This window comes from Phacochoerus africanus, chromosome 15, assembly GCF_016906955.1.
Source record: "Phacochoerus africanus isolate WHEZ1 chromosome 15, ROS_Pafr_v1, whole genome shotgun sequence".
NCBI lineage: Eukaryota > Metazoa > Chordata > Mammalia > Artiodactyla > Suidae > Phacochoerus > Phacochoerus africanus.
In genome coordinates, this window is record NC_062558.1 from 34,370,911 (window position 1) to 34,386,831 (window position 15,921).

General features: G+C 42.5%; 1 protein-coding gene across 1 annotated transcript in view; it reads right to left on the reverse strand.

Annotated features, from left to right (window-relative positions):
• Positions 1-306: 306 nt before the first annotated feature.
• The window catches only part of SUDS3 (SDS3 homolog, SIN3A corepressor complex component), a 73,348-nt gene continuing 57,733 nt past the window's right edge, over positions 307-15,921 (reverse strand). The window contains exon 13 of the mRNA XM_047759679.1: positions 307-597. Within this exon, the coding sequence (XP_047615635.1) occupies positions 552-597 (46 nt within the window). The 3' untranslated portion in view covers positions 307-551. The remainder of the gene's footprint in view (positions 598-15,921) is intronic.

The following is a 15,921-nucleotide window of genomic DNA, read 5'->3' on the forward strand; positions in this document are numbered from 1 at the left end:
ACCAGTGATCTGGGCATCACATGACACAGTCAAGTTGACACATAAAACTAACCATCACAACCTATTCACAAATATTTATGGAAGACCTACTATGTGCCAAGCACTGTTACAAGTCTTAGAACACACATGAGTGAGGTACAATCCACACACACAAGAAGCTTCACTGCCTTGTTCAGTGTTCACTCATCAAATACTAATTATGAGCATCTAGAGATGAAAAAAACACATATGGTCCTGGTCTTATGGGGTCTACAGGTGAGCTGGTAAGACAGGTATTGGATAACTCATGACACAATTAAGCAATGACTGTGTTAACAGGAGGACCTGATCTATTTATTTGTTTTGGGGGGAAGTAGGTTCTGGTGGGAAGGGATGGATAAGGAAAGACTATCATTAGGAAATGGGGTTTGAGCTGAGATCTTGAGATCCAGTGAATCAGTAGGGATTGGCCAGGCAAAAACAGTGGAAACTTCCTCTGAGAAGAAGGAAAGAAGCCACTCTGACATTCACGAGCCGGCCTGGTACTTACTCTCAACTTGACTTTGGTGTTGCTATGAGCTGATCCGCTGACACTCATGGCTAGGGCTTAGTCTTCTCCTGTTGAAGATAAACAATTGCACAGAACATCAGCACCAGACATGGCCACTCTGAGACTACAGTGGAGCAAGACAGTGGAACACAGACCAAACATGAACACTGTCCAAATCACAAAAATGACCAAAATTTCCCTCCCCTGTCTAATATGAGGGGCTGCTGCTTCTTTACCAGTTTAGCAAGTGAGCTCGATCTAGTCTTTTCTCCTTTGGGATCATAGAATTACTTTCCCTTCCTGCCAGTATCCAATCCTGAGCAAAGCCCTAGTTAAATCCTCCCCAAACCGTCCAACCTAAGTCCAAACCCCATACTAAGTCCTTTCTAATACCCCTTACTAAGAGTCCCTGCAGCCCCGTCCCTGCAGTGAATCCTAATCCCAACTTGTCCAACTGCAAGTGTGTTCCTGGTGTTCTTTAGCCGAAGGGCACTAATACTTGGTAAATGCTTTTAAGAGATCTGAGGAATCCAAACCACGCCCCAGAGGCACTTCCAAATTTAAAGAGGCAAGGATGATTATTATTTCAATGTTAATTAATATTTATTGCAGCTAATGTATTAGTTTAATGGTAAATTTAAGATGGAACTGTTATTATGTGCTGCAGATACACTTTCATAGTACGCTGAGAACCTTTTATAATTAATGCGTCTAGTACATCTTTATTTAGTTTATTATGTTAAACCATGAGGAAATTTTAAAATTCTCACAGTTCTGCTTTTGGCAATCTCTAGTTGTCAATTTTCCTCAAGTCTTAACCTGTGTTACTAATGATCTGGGGGTATCCATAGTGAGCTTTGGCCTTTGGGACCTTGACATTGACTTGCCCAAACCAGAACTCATGAATTGCTTCTAAAAGCCTAGATATCTGCCAATTGAGAAGAATTTATCAAATTTTTTAATGTGCTTAACCTTCGACCCAGCAATTCTACTCTGAAAAATTTATCCTATAAATTCACTGACACAAAAATTCAGAGATATACAAAGACATTCATTGCTTTGCTGGTAATAACAAAAACAACCAAAAAACAAAAAGAAAAACCACCAGAAACAGCCCAAATGTCTATCAATACTCAGTTGGCTAAATGAATCTTAATATGTACAGTGGAATACTATGTAGCCATTAATAATAATGTTGTAAATATACATGAATTAGTTTAGAAAGATGCAGCTAATATATTGCAGGGGTGGGGGGGGTGTTACAGAATAATATACTCCAAGATCAATTCCCAGGCCAGGGATCAAAACTGAGCCATAGCAGTAACAATGCCTGATCCTTAACCACTAGGCCACCAATGAACTCCTCAAAACCTATTTTTATACCATAGATAAAAGAGAATTACTTCCAGTTATTGGGATTGAAGACTATTATTCCATTGACATGTTCAAAAGTCTTTTGTATTGCTTTTTCTTCTAAACAAATACACTTTTTTATTTGTCCCACCTGCCATATTCCTTTCCCAGATTCACTAATCAATCCCCATCTAGGATCTTATCTTCATTTCTTATTCCTAAAGCCAGCCATATACCAAGCCAAACATTTCTCCCTCCAAAAAAGTCCTCAAAGCTTCACCATGCCCTTCCCTCTGGCCTCAGTCCATCAGAAGACTTTAACTTCCTCACTGTCCCAGTGTATGCTCTATACTGCCGCAGGAGACCCTGCCTAGCATAGGTAACCATCATCTTCCCTCCTCTGCTCAAAACCTTTGGCTCTCCTGGGCCAACAGAAGAAGGCTCAAACTTTCTCTGTGGATTCCAAGACTCCACTTTACCTCCACACTGACATTTCAGGCTTAAGTCAAGCATCCAAGGCATCCATCACCCATATCCTAGACAGCAACATTAATGGAACCCCCCTGAATTTGAACCTGCATTTATTTATATACCTTCAAATTTTGCTCATATTATTCTCTCTTTCCCAAGACCCTTTCTTTTCTTTCTTTCTTTCTTTCTTTTTTTTTTTTTTTTTTTTGCCACACTACTGACATGCAAAGGTCCTGGGCCAGGGATCAAACCCATGCCACAGCAGCAACCCAAGCCACAGCAATCATGATGCTGAATGTTTAATTCACTGAGCCATCAGGGAACTCCTCCAGGCCCCTTCTTTTAAATTCTTTTAAAAAAAGAAAAATCAAACAAATAAATAAAAACAAAAAGAAAGAGGAAATTTAAAAAAAAGAAAAACTTCTGTCTTTTAAAATACAAGGGTTTGGGGAGTTCCCCAGGAGCCTAGCAGTTAAGGTGTCAGCATTGTCACTGCTGTGACTTGGATTCAGTCCCTGCCTGGGAACTTCCACATGCCACAGCTGCAGCCAAGATAAAAATAATTAAAATAAAAATAAATTAATTAAATAAATTAAATTAAATACAAGGGTCTTGACTTACACTGGACACTGTAAACATTTCTACTTACTGTACTGTAGCCTGATTTTGAGCCCACCAGCTGGAATAAAATCTCAGCTGCCATTTACTACCTCTACTCTGTACCCTGGTTTCCTCATTTGTAAAAGAGGGATAACAATAAAAGTATCCTCCTAAGCATATATTCACAAAGCACAGAAGTACTGAACACATTAACAACTGAAAATCTTCATTATTTTGACTACTGAATTCTAAAGTGATAATATCTTGTATTGCTCTTGAGGCGTTTTTTGACTATTTGTTTTTTATGGCTGTATCCACAACATATGGAAATTCCCAGGCCAGGGACTAAATCTGAGCCAAATCTGGCTGCAGCAACACCAGATCTGTAACCCACTGCAACAGACCAGGGATTGAACCTGAGCCCCTGCAGAGATTCTAGCTACTGTACTCAGATTCTTTTTTTCTTTTTTTTTTTTGCTTTTTAGGACTGCACTTGTGGTTTGTGGAAGTTCCCAGGTTAGGGGTCGAATTGGAGCTGCAGCTACTGGCCACTGCCACAGCAACACTGGATCTACTGGCCACAGCCACAGCCACAGCAACACTGGATCCAGGCTAAATCTTCAACCTAGGTCACAGCTTGTGGCAACACAGGATCCTTAACCCACTGAGCAAGGCAAGGGATCAAACCCAAATCCTCACAGACACTATGTCAGGTTCCTAACCCGCTGAGACACAACAGGAACTCCTGCATGACAGTTTTGAGCCCAACCAAAAAAGGCCAAAAAGTGGGCAGAGTCCCAATTCCTAGGACATTCCCACCCTACCCTGAAATAGAAAGACTATTCTTCCAACTCATTAGCCTATAAAATTACTTAGCCCATAAGAACCTCTGACCCCCTGCCCTGGGCCCTCCCTCACTTTCTGAACTGGTCCTTTTTCTGCCTATGCAATGTGTGTGTATCTCAGACTTGCTTTCCCTTTACTCTGGCTGGCTCTTGAATTCTTTCCTGGGCAAGCCAAGAACCCTCACTGTGTGGTCTGTCCCAAGGACTCTTGCAGGTCTCAGGATGTGAAATTTCCCTCTCCTGCCACAGGGTGGCTAGGTCAGAAATCCCCAAATCCATCCCCATAGCATCTGTCTTCTCCCTTTTCCTCAGCTGATTTTCACATATGACTCCCACTGCCAAGGAGCCTGCCACTACCCAAAAACTTCTATCAAGTGTTTGCTTCTGGTCAGTCACAGGCTTTTTAAGCACTGTTTTCAGAGAATGAAGAGGATTCAAAGATGGGTCCCAGACAGTAGTCAAGACATTTATTTTGCTTCATAATCAACCTTCCTGAACTCCCTTTGGCTTTTCAGAAGTGATTCAAATAATTAAGACTGCAAGATTAGTCAGACATCCCTGTGTCTATTAAAGAGGATCAGAATACAGCATACATAATAGGTCACTTTGGCATAAGGATTGTTTGGAATTGAAGGAAATTAAGAAGCAGTAAACACAGAGAGAGCTCTGAGGCCTTCCCCTAGCTACCTAAAAGTAGGCCATAAATTTCCCATGTCAAGGTCTTGCCCTCCCCTTCTGTACCAGAAGAAGTAAAGCAACCATTATCAGGGGAGACAGAACTCCAGCGCCAAGAGGGGTCTTCACTACAAACTTTACTAAAACAACCCGTATTTTCCATCAGTTCCCCCATCTCGTTTCCTTCCCACAATTTACCACCCTAAAAGCCCAAACCCCTTTTCCTTTGCCTTGTTACTTCTCCACCTATTTACTGTCTTTTGTTACAATGGTATATAAGCCCCCCAGGTCTACCTACCTCTTTGGTCTTCACATCCTTTCTAAGGAATCCTCTGTGCATATTTTTTAAAACTTTAAGTATTAACATCAAATAAAATTTGTACACCTCTTCTCCTGTTAATCTGGGTTTTGTCCATCTAATTTGCAGGCCCCATGAATGGAACCTAAGAAGGTAGAGGAAAAGTTTTTTTCCTTCCCTACTGTATTATAAGCACACTAGGCCAATGTGTTTTCTTAGCTTTTTTTGGAACAAAAACTTCTGAAAGATGATAAACAACATTTTTAAGTTACATACAATTTCAGAGTGGTTTGTGGCCCACAACCCATGACATCTCTTGGATCCTCTACAATCTTACACATACACAGAAATATAATATGTATATTGTACCTACTAGGTTGTCAACAGACACACATTTACCTTATTTGAATTTAATGATGAGAAAGAGAGAAAAAAAAAATCCTGCAGCTCTTAATTTGGCCTCAATACCTCAGAGAAAGGCAGGTTACAAGCAAAATGCAAAGAGAGACAAGGTAAGTTAACTCTAGGCAATGTAAAGTAATTTTGGCCACATAAGATTTTTGCCCCAAGCATTAACACTAGAGCTTATCACTTCCATCTCTCATTCAAGACGTAACCCCACAGGCTTTCCATATCTGCAGTTTTCAAACTACAGGCCTCTCTACCCATAGGTGGTCATAAAATCAATTTAGTGGGTCATGACCAATATTTTTTTAAAAATTAAATATTAGCTCCCTGGTGGCTCAACAGGTTAAGGATCCAGTGTTGTCACTGCTCTAGCTCTGTTCACTTTCCTGACCTGGGAATTTCTGGCTGCCATGAGCACAACCAAAAAAAAAAAAAAATACTTAGAATTTAATAGAAAGGAGTTCCCATTGTGGCTCAGCAGAAACAAATCTGACTAGCATTCATGAGGATGCAGGTTTGATTCCTGGCCTTGCTCAGTGGGTTAAGGATCTGGCGTTGCCGTGAGCTGTGGTGTAGGTCAAAGACGTGGCTCAGATCCCAAGTTATCGAGGCTGTGGCGTAGGCCACCAGCTGTAGCTCTAATTGGACGCACAGCCTGAGAACCTCCATATGCCACAGGTACAGCCCTAAGAAGACAAAAGACGAAAGAAAGAAAGAAAGAAAGAAAGAAAGAAAGAAAGAAAGAAAGAAAGAAAGAAAGAAGAAAGAAAGAAGAAAGAAAGAAAGAAAGAAAGAAAGGAAGGAAGGAAGGAAGGAAGGAAGGAAGTTAGGAAGGAAGGAAGAGAAGAAAGAAAAATATATGAGTACAAGATTGTTATTTCATTAAAGTTTTGCTTCATTTTTATAGTGCATGTATGTGTTTCTTACTCTGTTCAGAAATGTTTGGAAGTCTGTGCTGTAGTCTGTGCCATCCAATATTGGTAGCCAGTAAGTATATGTGTTTCTTGAGCACTGGAAATATGGCTAACCAGAATGGACGCGTGCTGCCAGTGCAAAATCAACATGGAATTTCAAAGACTAAACATGAAAAAAAAAAGAATGTAGAATAATGAGTAATATTTATATTGATTATATGTTAAAATATGACATTTCACCTTGGATGTTGAACAAAATGTTACTAAAATTGTAAGCAGATAAGGTAGGGGGACCCTGGAGAAAGAGAACAGGCATGGCTTTCTTAACCTAAGAGATGCCATTTTTGGCCTTAGCCATTTTGTGACCTAAACCTGGCCACACAGTACTTGCCCTTGATCAGGTCTCAATAATAAATGATCATAAGGGGTCAAAAGAATGCAGGAACAAAGGACTGTTACCAGGCTAGAGAAGTAGCAATGACAAAGATAATATACTCTCAGTTCTCTTCCTTTCCTTCTTCCTTTCTTCTTCTTTCTTTCTTTCCTTCTTTATATCTTTTTAGGGCCACACCAGCCACATATGGAAGTTCCCAGGACAGGGGATGAGTCAGAGCTGTAGCTTCCAGCTTCCAGCACAGCCACAGCCACAGGGGATCCAAGCCATGTCTGCAACCTACGCCACAGCTCACAGCAACACCAGATCCTTAACCCACTGAGCGAGGCCAGGGATTGAACCAGCATCCTCATGGATACTAGTTGGTTCGCTGCTGCTGAGCCATGACAGGAACACCTCCCAGTTTTATTTCAATGGTAAATATTACCCTGAAGTGCTCAACCACCAGATCAACCTAAAGGATGATGATGTTGACCTTTTCTGAGCCTCATGACTTCAAACAACCAAAACTTGCCCTCTGTAGACCACCCAAGACCCTTTGTGAATATGCACATAAGATTTATTTTTGCATTTCCTGTGCTAACTAGCACAATGCCTGCCACACAGTGGATATTCAAAGACATATCAAATAAGCCAATAAAAATAAATAAATGAGTAAATGAATGTCACACTCCCACACCTTCAGAACATGAGATTCCCTTTCTAAGAGTTATTCAGTGGCTCCCTATGACCCCTAGGCTAAGGCCCAAGCTATTCTTCATGGCCTACAAGGACTCCTTCACCACTTGAGCCATTCATCATCTCTTGGACCTGCAGCTATAAGCTCCTCAAACTTCTTTTAACTCCTCAAATTGAGAATTAGATAAAGGTGAGAGTCTCTACTTTCCCCTCTGAGGGTCTTTCACCTGGTCGTTCTCACCTGCCCCTCACCCCACTGCCACCCCCTTCACCTGGCCAAGTCCTCAACTTCTAGTGAAGTCTAGGTTAATTGCCCTCAGATAGCTCTCATTGTACCCTGGACTTCAGCTTTGTAGTGATAATTGCAAGGATAACTCAATAACTATTTTTGTTTTCTTTTTTTTTTCTTTCTTTTTTTTTTTGGGCAATTCCCATGGCATATGGTAGTTCCTTGGGTATCTGCGCACAAGAGTGCACACACGTGCGCATCTCTCCCGAGATCCATCTGGAACATCAACAGTAACTGTGGCTGAAGGAAAAGAAGATGCAGCAAACCATGCTTACCACCCTCACCCAGAAGTGACACCTCTTCCACCCACTTTCCATTGGCCAAAGCCAGTCAACAGCATGGGGAGATATTATCCCCCTGCAGGGAAGGCCACTGCAGGAGGGAGACCGGAAGAGCTGGGAAGCAGTAGTGCAAATCCATCCCAGAGAAGGAGTCAGCTAGCGCTGAAGAGCAGCTGCCTCCTCTAGATGGGACATGTGCTCCCTAGTTTGACACACACCTCCCTTCATTCTTTTTTTTTTTTTTTCTGTCTTTTTTAGGGCCACACCCATGGCCTACGGAGGTTCCCAGGCTAGGGATCAAATTTGAGCTGTGCCTGCAGGGCTATGCCACAGCCACAGCAAGGTCAGATCTGAGCCGAATCTGCAGCCTACACCACAACTCACGGCAACGCCGGATCCTTAACCACTGAGTGAGGCCAGGGATTGAAACTGCATCCTCATGAATGCTAATCAGATTTATTTCTGCTGAGTCATGATGGGAACTCCCCATTCTTTATTCTTCATACATTACATTCATTTCCTGTTGGGATCTAAGTCTGCAACTCTTGGAGGAGGGGGTCGTAGAAAGAATGAATGAGTGAATAAGAAGAATCACCGTTCTGTATGTTCTGGCACAAGTGAACACCAGTTCTTTGAGAAGCACACCCTCATGCCAAGCCCTGGTGAGTCAGTCTTTGCTCTTCTTGGAACACCTCTGCCTGGACTGGCCCCACCTCCATTGACAGCTTTGTGAACTGGCTGGAAGTGGACGTCACTTCATGCAGACACCCCATGACTATGGCACAAATGGAACATTTTCCTTCAGGTGACTGAGTGGTTATTACTCATGGTAGGCTGACCAACCTAATGAAAGAGATGAGCTTGGCAGGGTGAGGAGCTGGCACCTTATAGGCAAGAAGCACTGATAGGTGAAAAAACATGTTGGGTGCAGCCTCACTATTATGCTTTTAAAGACCTTAGGATCAAATATTGATCTTGAATGTCATGCCTTCCATAGTGATAAGAGTTTCTTTGCTCTGCTGATGGACGCAGGGTATGAAGGGCAGACTTGCCTTTTCCTGCACATTTGCTTTCTTCATACTGTAAAGATAGAGGCAACCCAACTTTTCCTCTAAACTTTTATCTCTAAGAAGTCTGAAGATGTCATGATGAGGCACCTATAATTATCTGCAAAGAAATCTCCTGTCCCAGTCTGCATCACTTCTGCTCACTTCCTTGCATAGGGCCAGTAGACTTCAGATTATCTCCTTCCACATACAAACACCAGTGTTCCCAGGTGGACACCTGAGGTGACATCATTCCATTTTTACCTTCCAGATCGTCCCCTTTTTCTGATTCCCATCTGCTGACTCTCTCATGTGTGTGTGTGTGTGTGTGTGTGTGTGTAAACATACACACACATACACATTTATGAATACATATGTTAATTTCATTATTTCTTCCAGTGAACTGTCAATACAATGCTAGACACCCGGGGTAAAATGAGGAGCAAGATAAGCATGCACATCAGTCTTCTGGAGCTCAGAGTCCTAGTTGTAAGACAGCAGCCATATTCAGAAACAGTTATGATAAAGTTCTACAATAAAAGAAGTTCAAAGAGCTACAGGCAGCCTGAACCCAAACCAGGAAGGTTCATGGACCACTTCCCAGAAGAAATGACATTCAACCTAAGACCTAAAGGTCTGTAGTGATTAGTGAGGCAACTCCAGGAAGAGGGAACAACTGTGTGCTCTGCTGGCAGAGTAGACAGAGCATAGGCTCCCCAAGGAACAATTGAGTTCAGCTCAGCCAGGACATGGGTAGCAGGAGGCAGGATGGAAGCAAATAGCCAGAGAGGAGGCTAATGAGGGAGGCAAGGACCAGACCTTCTAAGGCCTTGGGTGCTCCCTGAAGCAGCTGGAACTTAATTCTAAGTGAAACAGGGAGCCAAGGCAGAGGTTTTTAAAAGCAGGAGGGTGATGTGTTCTGGTTTATATTTATTCCACAAGGATACTCACAATGGGCTGGAAGTCTTGGCACTGACCCATAAGAATGGATTCAGACAGGGTCCTAGAGGCACCCTGCTCTTCTAGGCGTTTGCTCATTGGCTGCTGGGGGTCTAAAGTGACCTGAGGAAGAGGCTGGGCTGCCTGGGGGACAGGGGACTCAGGACAGTGGCTTTTTATCATTATATAATGTTAATTTACTACTGCATAAATTACATTCATAAATAGCTAAAAATTCACATATGAGAAAGATGAAGAAAACATACACCAGCAAAAGTTGTCTTTTAGGATAATAGGATTAGCAGTCCAGTTCAGAAGTCTTTTAATGTTTAAACAACCAGCATGGCCATCCTGAGGCATAATAGCCAGATACATATGCTAATGTCTGCATAGAACAAAAAGGCCAGGATAATATTTAGAAAGACTAACAGACGTTCTTTCCCACTCCTCCAACCATCAGTAGGTTCTGTTATCCCACTGCCATTCTCTATTTAAGGGGTCAGACCACGGCCAGACCAGGAAAGAAGAAAAAATGCTTTTAAGTTTCAAAAGCCTGAACCTTGAAAGAACTCAGGCCAGAAGAAAATAAACACAGAGAAGCAGACCAGAGTGGGGCACTGGCCTTCAAAATAAAAGAGGAAGGAAAGCAGAGAAAGCTTGGGCACTGGGGAGTACCTGTCTTCTACCCACCAGGGGGCGCTGTGAACAGAAACCTTAATTGAGAATCTGCGTGCTGGGGATATGTGCTCTGAGGGGTGCATCCAAGAAACAGGCATGAATCCAGTAAGAGCCCAAGAGGGGAAAGAGGGTCCAGGTGCTTGAAGCAGCCTTACAGACTTTCTCCTGCAACCCCACCTCACGCCTCACTCTTCCCCCTGCCCTCCAACACTGATATTATTGAAGCCTCCTGGAACTTAACAAGGAGTCAGGCAATTTTGAATATGAGCTAGATTTAGATGATATTATGAATGATTGTTAATTTTAATTAACTGTGGTAAGGGTATTGCAATTATGTAGGCGAAAGTCCTTTTACTTGGGAAAATCATGCTGAACTATTAGGTAAAATATAACTTCTGCAACTTATTTTCAAATGACTGGGTGAGGGAAACATACAAGTACACAGGAGAGAGAAATCCAGCAAAATCTTAAAAAGTGATATAGAAGTTCCTGTCGTGGATCAGCAGAAACGAATCTGACCTGAGTCCCTATGGATGCTAGTCAGATTCGTTTCTTATGTAGAATAGAGCATGGATTGTATTAAGCACATTGATAAATTTGCATAAATTTACACATAAAAAAGATGAAGAAAGTACAAATAATGGTTGTTGAATGGTGGGATTATCTGTGGCATTTTCCTCTTTCTCACTCTTCTGTGCTTTTACAATATTAAAAAATAATTTTATTTTATTATTTATTTAATTACTTTTTTGTCTTTTTAGGGACATACCCATGGCACATGGAGATTCCCAGGCTAGGGGTTGAATCAGAGCTGTAGCTGTCAGTCTACGCACACAGCCACAGCAACATCAGATCCGAGCCACGTCTACAACCTATACCACAGCTCACGGCAACACCAGATCTTTAACCCACTAAGCAAGGTCAGGGATCAAACCTGCATCTTCATGGACACTAGTCAGATTCGTTCACCACTGAGCCACAACGGGAACTCCTTAAAAATCAATTTTAGATGTTACCTTAAAAAAAAGATGAGTGAGGGAGTTCCCATTGCAGCACAGCGGAAATGATTCCAGCTAGTATCCAGGAGGATGCAGGTTTGATCCCTGGCCTCACTTAGTGGGTTGGGGATCCAGTGTTGCCATGAGCTGTGGTGTAGGCCGCAGATATGGCTCAGATTCCGTGTAGCTGTGGCTGTGGCCAGCAGTTGAGCTCCAATTGGACCCCTAGCCTGGGGACTTCTATATGCATCGGGTGCGGCCTAAAAAGAAAAAAAAAAAAAAAAAAAAGATAAAAAAAAGATGGGTGAGGAGAATGGACCCTGAATTGACAAGATTAAGCATCTGCCACTCAACATAATGGGAATTCAGAATGTTAATTAAATTATGGGAGAAGTAACAAGGTTACTGTTATTCCTGGATTAGTGAACCAAGAGTTTACACAAGTCAGGCTTCCTAGTTGTAAGCAAAAGAAACCATCTCTGGCTCCTTGAATCATCCTGGGAATAGCCCAGAGTTCACAGAATCACCAGGAGGGCTGGAGAGCCAGGCTGGCAGACAGGCATAAAGACAGACTGGCCAGCAGCCACAGTCACTGTCAAATTCAGGTGACAGGATCAGTTCAGAGAAGACAAGACGGCAGCAGCTACTGAACTGAGGTTGCCACAGCTAAGATCTCTACCCCTGCTGGCCCTTTGGCACCATTGTTGGCCTCTAGAAACCTACTGTTGTTTCTGCCATCTCCTAAACAGATCCTCCACTGCCCCTGCTTCCGCCTAATATGGCTCCCAGTTCAGTCTCACATACACGCATCTAATTGGTGAGGCCTCGATCACATGCTCACATCTGAGCTGCAAAGACCCTGGGAAGGCCATTACCTCATCTTTGGAGCTCCTAAAGCACTAGGAGGGCCCTGCCTCCCTCTAAGACTCATGTAATGGGAAATATTCCAAAGATACGATGGAGGTTCTAACACTGGGCACCAAAAAATGACAAATGACACCATGCAGTTGTTCCTGCTATAACTGGACCAGGCATGGGTAAGACAAAACAGGACCAATATTTGGCCTTTGTCCTCAAGGAGTGGATCTTCCTTTTTTTCTTTTTTCTTTTTTTTTTTGGTGTTTTTTTTAGGACTATACCCGTGGCATATGGAAGTTCCCAGGCTACTGGTCATTTCAGAATTGCAGCTGCCAGCCTATGCCACAGCCACAGCAACCCACACCACAGCCTGTGGCAATATCAGATCCTTAACTCCTGAGCAGGGCCAGGGATCAAACCTACATCCTCATGGACACTAGCTGGGTTCTTAACTGGCTGTACCACAATGGGAACTACCTTACTCTTCTTTGTTAACCAGGGTGTTTGACAGAAAGTAAACACTCAGTAAATGTTTGCTAAATAAAAACAAATGAACAATCTGCCCTATACAAATCAAATGACCCTTTGCAGGCAAGAGGCTAGACAAAATAATACTCTGGGCTCTTCCAGAAAGAGGTTTCTTGGACTTGATGATCTTGCCTGAAGATTACAGTGATCTTCTAGAGACCCTATGAGCCAGAGCTACAGTAAAACTGCACTGATGCACTAAACCTTAACAAAACCTAAATATTAAATTTGCAAATGGATCCACTTAGAAAACCAGTTCAAATCAAGTCAAAATCCAAACATCTAAAACAACTGAATGAGAATGAAATTTGTTCTGAGTCCCTACTCAAGGCTGAATTTTCTTATCTTTTAAACAAAAAGCCCAATGCCATTAGTTTTGGTCATACACCGGCCTGTGGTGCCATGCTGGGCTATGTCACAGCACACATCAGCAATAATTTTACAAAAATGTTCTTCCCAGCTGCCTACCTCTGAGCTTGAATCAATTTCCAGTCACAGTTTGCACATTTCATGCCAAAAGACTGAAATGGGGATACTGATGGTTAGTGTGAAATCACTTGTTCTGCAGATCTTTGAACATAGGTAAGAACCATCTCTCCTTTCAGTGGTTTTAGTCTCAGTTTAACCAGATGCAAAGTTGCTGGATTCTGTGCAGTGTCTGGACTTTTCATTAATTCATTCTCTCAACAATCTGCACTGACTGCAGAATTGCGCTAGCGGCTAAGGATACAACAATGACCAGAGAAGATATGGTCTTTGAATTCATGTCACTTACATTCCAGGTGGAGACCCATAGCTGAATGAGTAATTGCAAAATGAAATAGGTACTGAAGGGGGAAAAGTATTATATACAAGAATACAAGCATAATCAGAAATCTAATTTGGATTGAAAGGGTAGAATAAGGGAATGCCTTCTCAAGGAAGTGATATTTAGGCCACAATCTAAAGAATGAGAAGAGTTGTTATGGGCTGAGTTGCGTTCACGCAAAATTTATATGTTGAAGCCCTAACTCCCAGGACCTTAGGATATGACTATATTCAGAGATATGGTATTATGAGAGGCAATTAAATTAAAATGAATCATTAGGATGGTCTTTTTTTTTCTCTTCTTTTCTTTTTACTGCTACACCTGCAGCATATGGAGGCTCCATAGGGTCAAATTGGAGCTGCAGCTGCAGCTGCAGCTGCAGGCCTAGGCCACAGCCACGGCAATATCAGATCTGAGCCATATCTGTGACTTACACTGCCACTGTGGCAATGCTGGATCCTTAACCCACTGAGCAAAGCCAGGGATCGAACTCACATCCTCACAGAGACTGTTTGGGTCTTAATTTGCTGCCCCACATTGGGAACTCCAGGGTAAGTCTTAATCCAATATGACTAGTGTCCTTATAGGAAGAGGAAATTCAGAGGCAGATACACACACATGGAAGAGTATATAAGACCCAGGGAGAAGACAGCCATCTACAAGCCAAGGAGCGAGGCCTCAGAAGAAACCAAGATGCTGACAGCTAGACCTCGCACTTGTAGCCTCCAGAACTGTGAAAAAAACAAGTTTATGTTGTTTAAGCCATTCAGTCTCTGGTTATTTCATTACAGCAGCACTATCAAAACAATACAGGGGTTAATCAGGCAAAGGGAAAAGAGAGGTAGAGGGAAGAGAGTGAAAGACAAAGACCCAGAGTCAGAAGAGAGCTTTGCCTCATCAAAGAATTGAAAACCCAAGAAACTTAAAGTTGGAGTTGAGTAAAGAAGAGGCAGGAGGGACACAGTAAGGCTGGAGAGGGAGGCAGAAGCCAGGACCTGACCTGCCATGCTGAAGAGTTTCACAATTTCCCCTGAATGATAAAACGAAATCATAGAATCATTTTTGAGGAGGGGGAGGTGGTTCAATTTGCATAGTTAAGTAACTTGTCACCTGGTGAGTGGAGAGGGAGAAGATGCAACAGGGGACATGACCATGTTTGGACCAGGGTGGCGGCAGTGGAGGTGGAGAACTGTAAACAGACACAGTCAGGAGGTAGAACAGAAGGGCTTCCCTGTGTGGGAGCTGGAAGAGGGTGCTGGCAAGGGCGGTACCTTGGCTTCTGGCTGGAATACCTAGGAGCACTTCATAAAACACATTTTCCTACCTATAGAAGAGACTGGGATGAGGGTTGCACTTCCAAACCTGTGATCTTCCAGCTGAGACATGAGATAAGAGGTTTAACCCCTCCAGGCCAAGGCTAAGGTACTCAGCCTGGAACATAAAGTTCTTCTAAATCTAATCCGTACCTGCTGTCTCAGCTGTCCCTATCATGCCACCACCACCCATTCCATGCTCAAAACACACCCATTTCCCCAGTGCCCAGCCTTGCTCCCCATGTACAGAAGATGCACATTCCTCTTCCTTCAAAACCCCTGTGGAAATGTAACCACCTCTCCCAAACCTTCCTTGACTCTCCTGTTTCCACATTGACTCCACCTCAACCCCACCTCTCCCTCTAGTGGCTGCTCTCTATAGATCCCTGCTCTTTACCCAAGCTTCTAGGAGAAGGCATCTACCCTCACAATTTCCATACCCTCTTCCCCCTGATCATGCCACTGCAGGCTGGCTATTCCACCCTCCACTCCACTAGAACTGGTCTGACCAAAACACTCATTATATCCATGTCATTCTCTCACAGGCATTCTGTGTTTTTTTTTCCAACCCCTATTTCAATTCGTAATTATATATTCATTTATGAGTTTCTTTCTAGAATATAAGTGCCATGAATTCAAGGCTAAATCCATGTTGCTAAATCCAATGGACACCTCTGACATTTATCTTGACCTGACTTCTCCCAAGAATTTACACTGTACATACCACTTCTCTAACACTTCATTTGGAAAGTTTTCTATAGAAAACTTGAGAAAAGTTGTAAGATTAGTAAATACTCGTATCTCCTTCATCCATATTCATCAATTAATATTTTTTTGCCTTACGTTCGTCCTTTTTTTTTTCAGGACCATGGAAGAGTAAGCTGCAGACATTACAACCCTTCACTTCTCAATACTTCAATGCATTTCCTAGGAACAAATACTTTCTATTGAATCATCACAGCACAATGATCAAATTCTGGAAAAATAACATTGATGAAATATTATTGTCTTAGCCCTT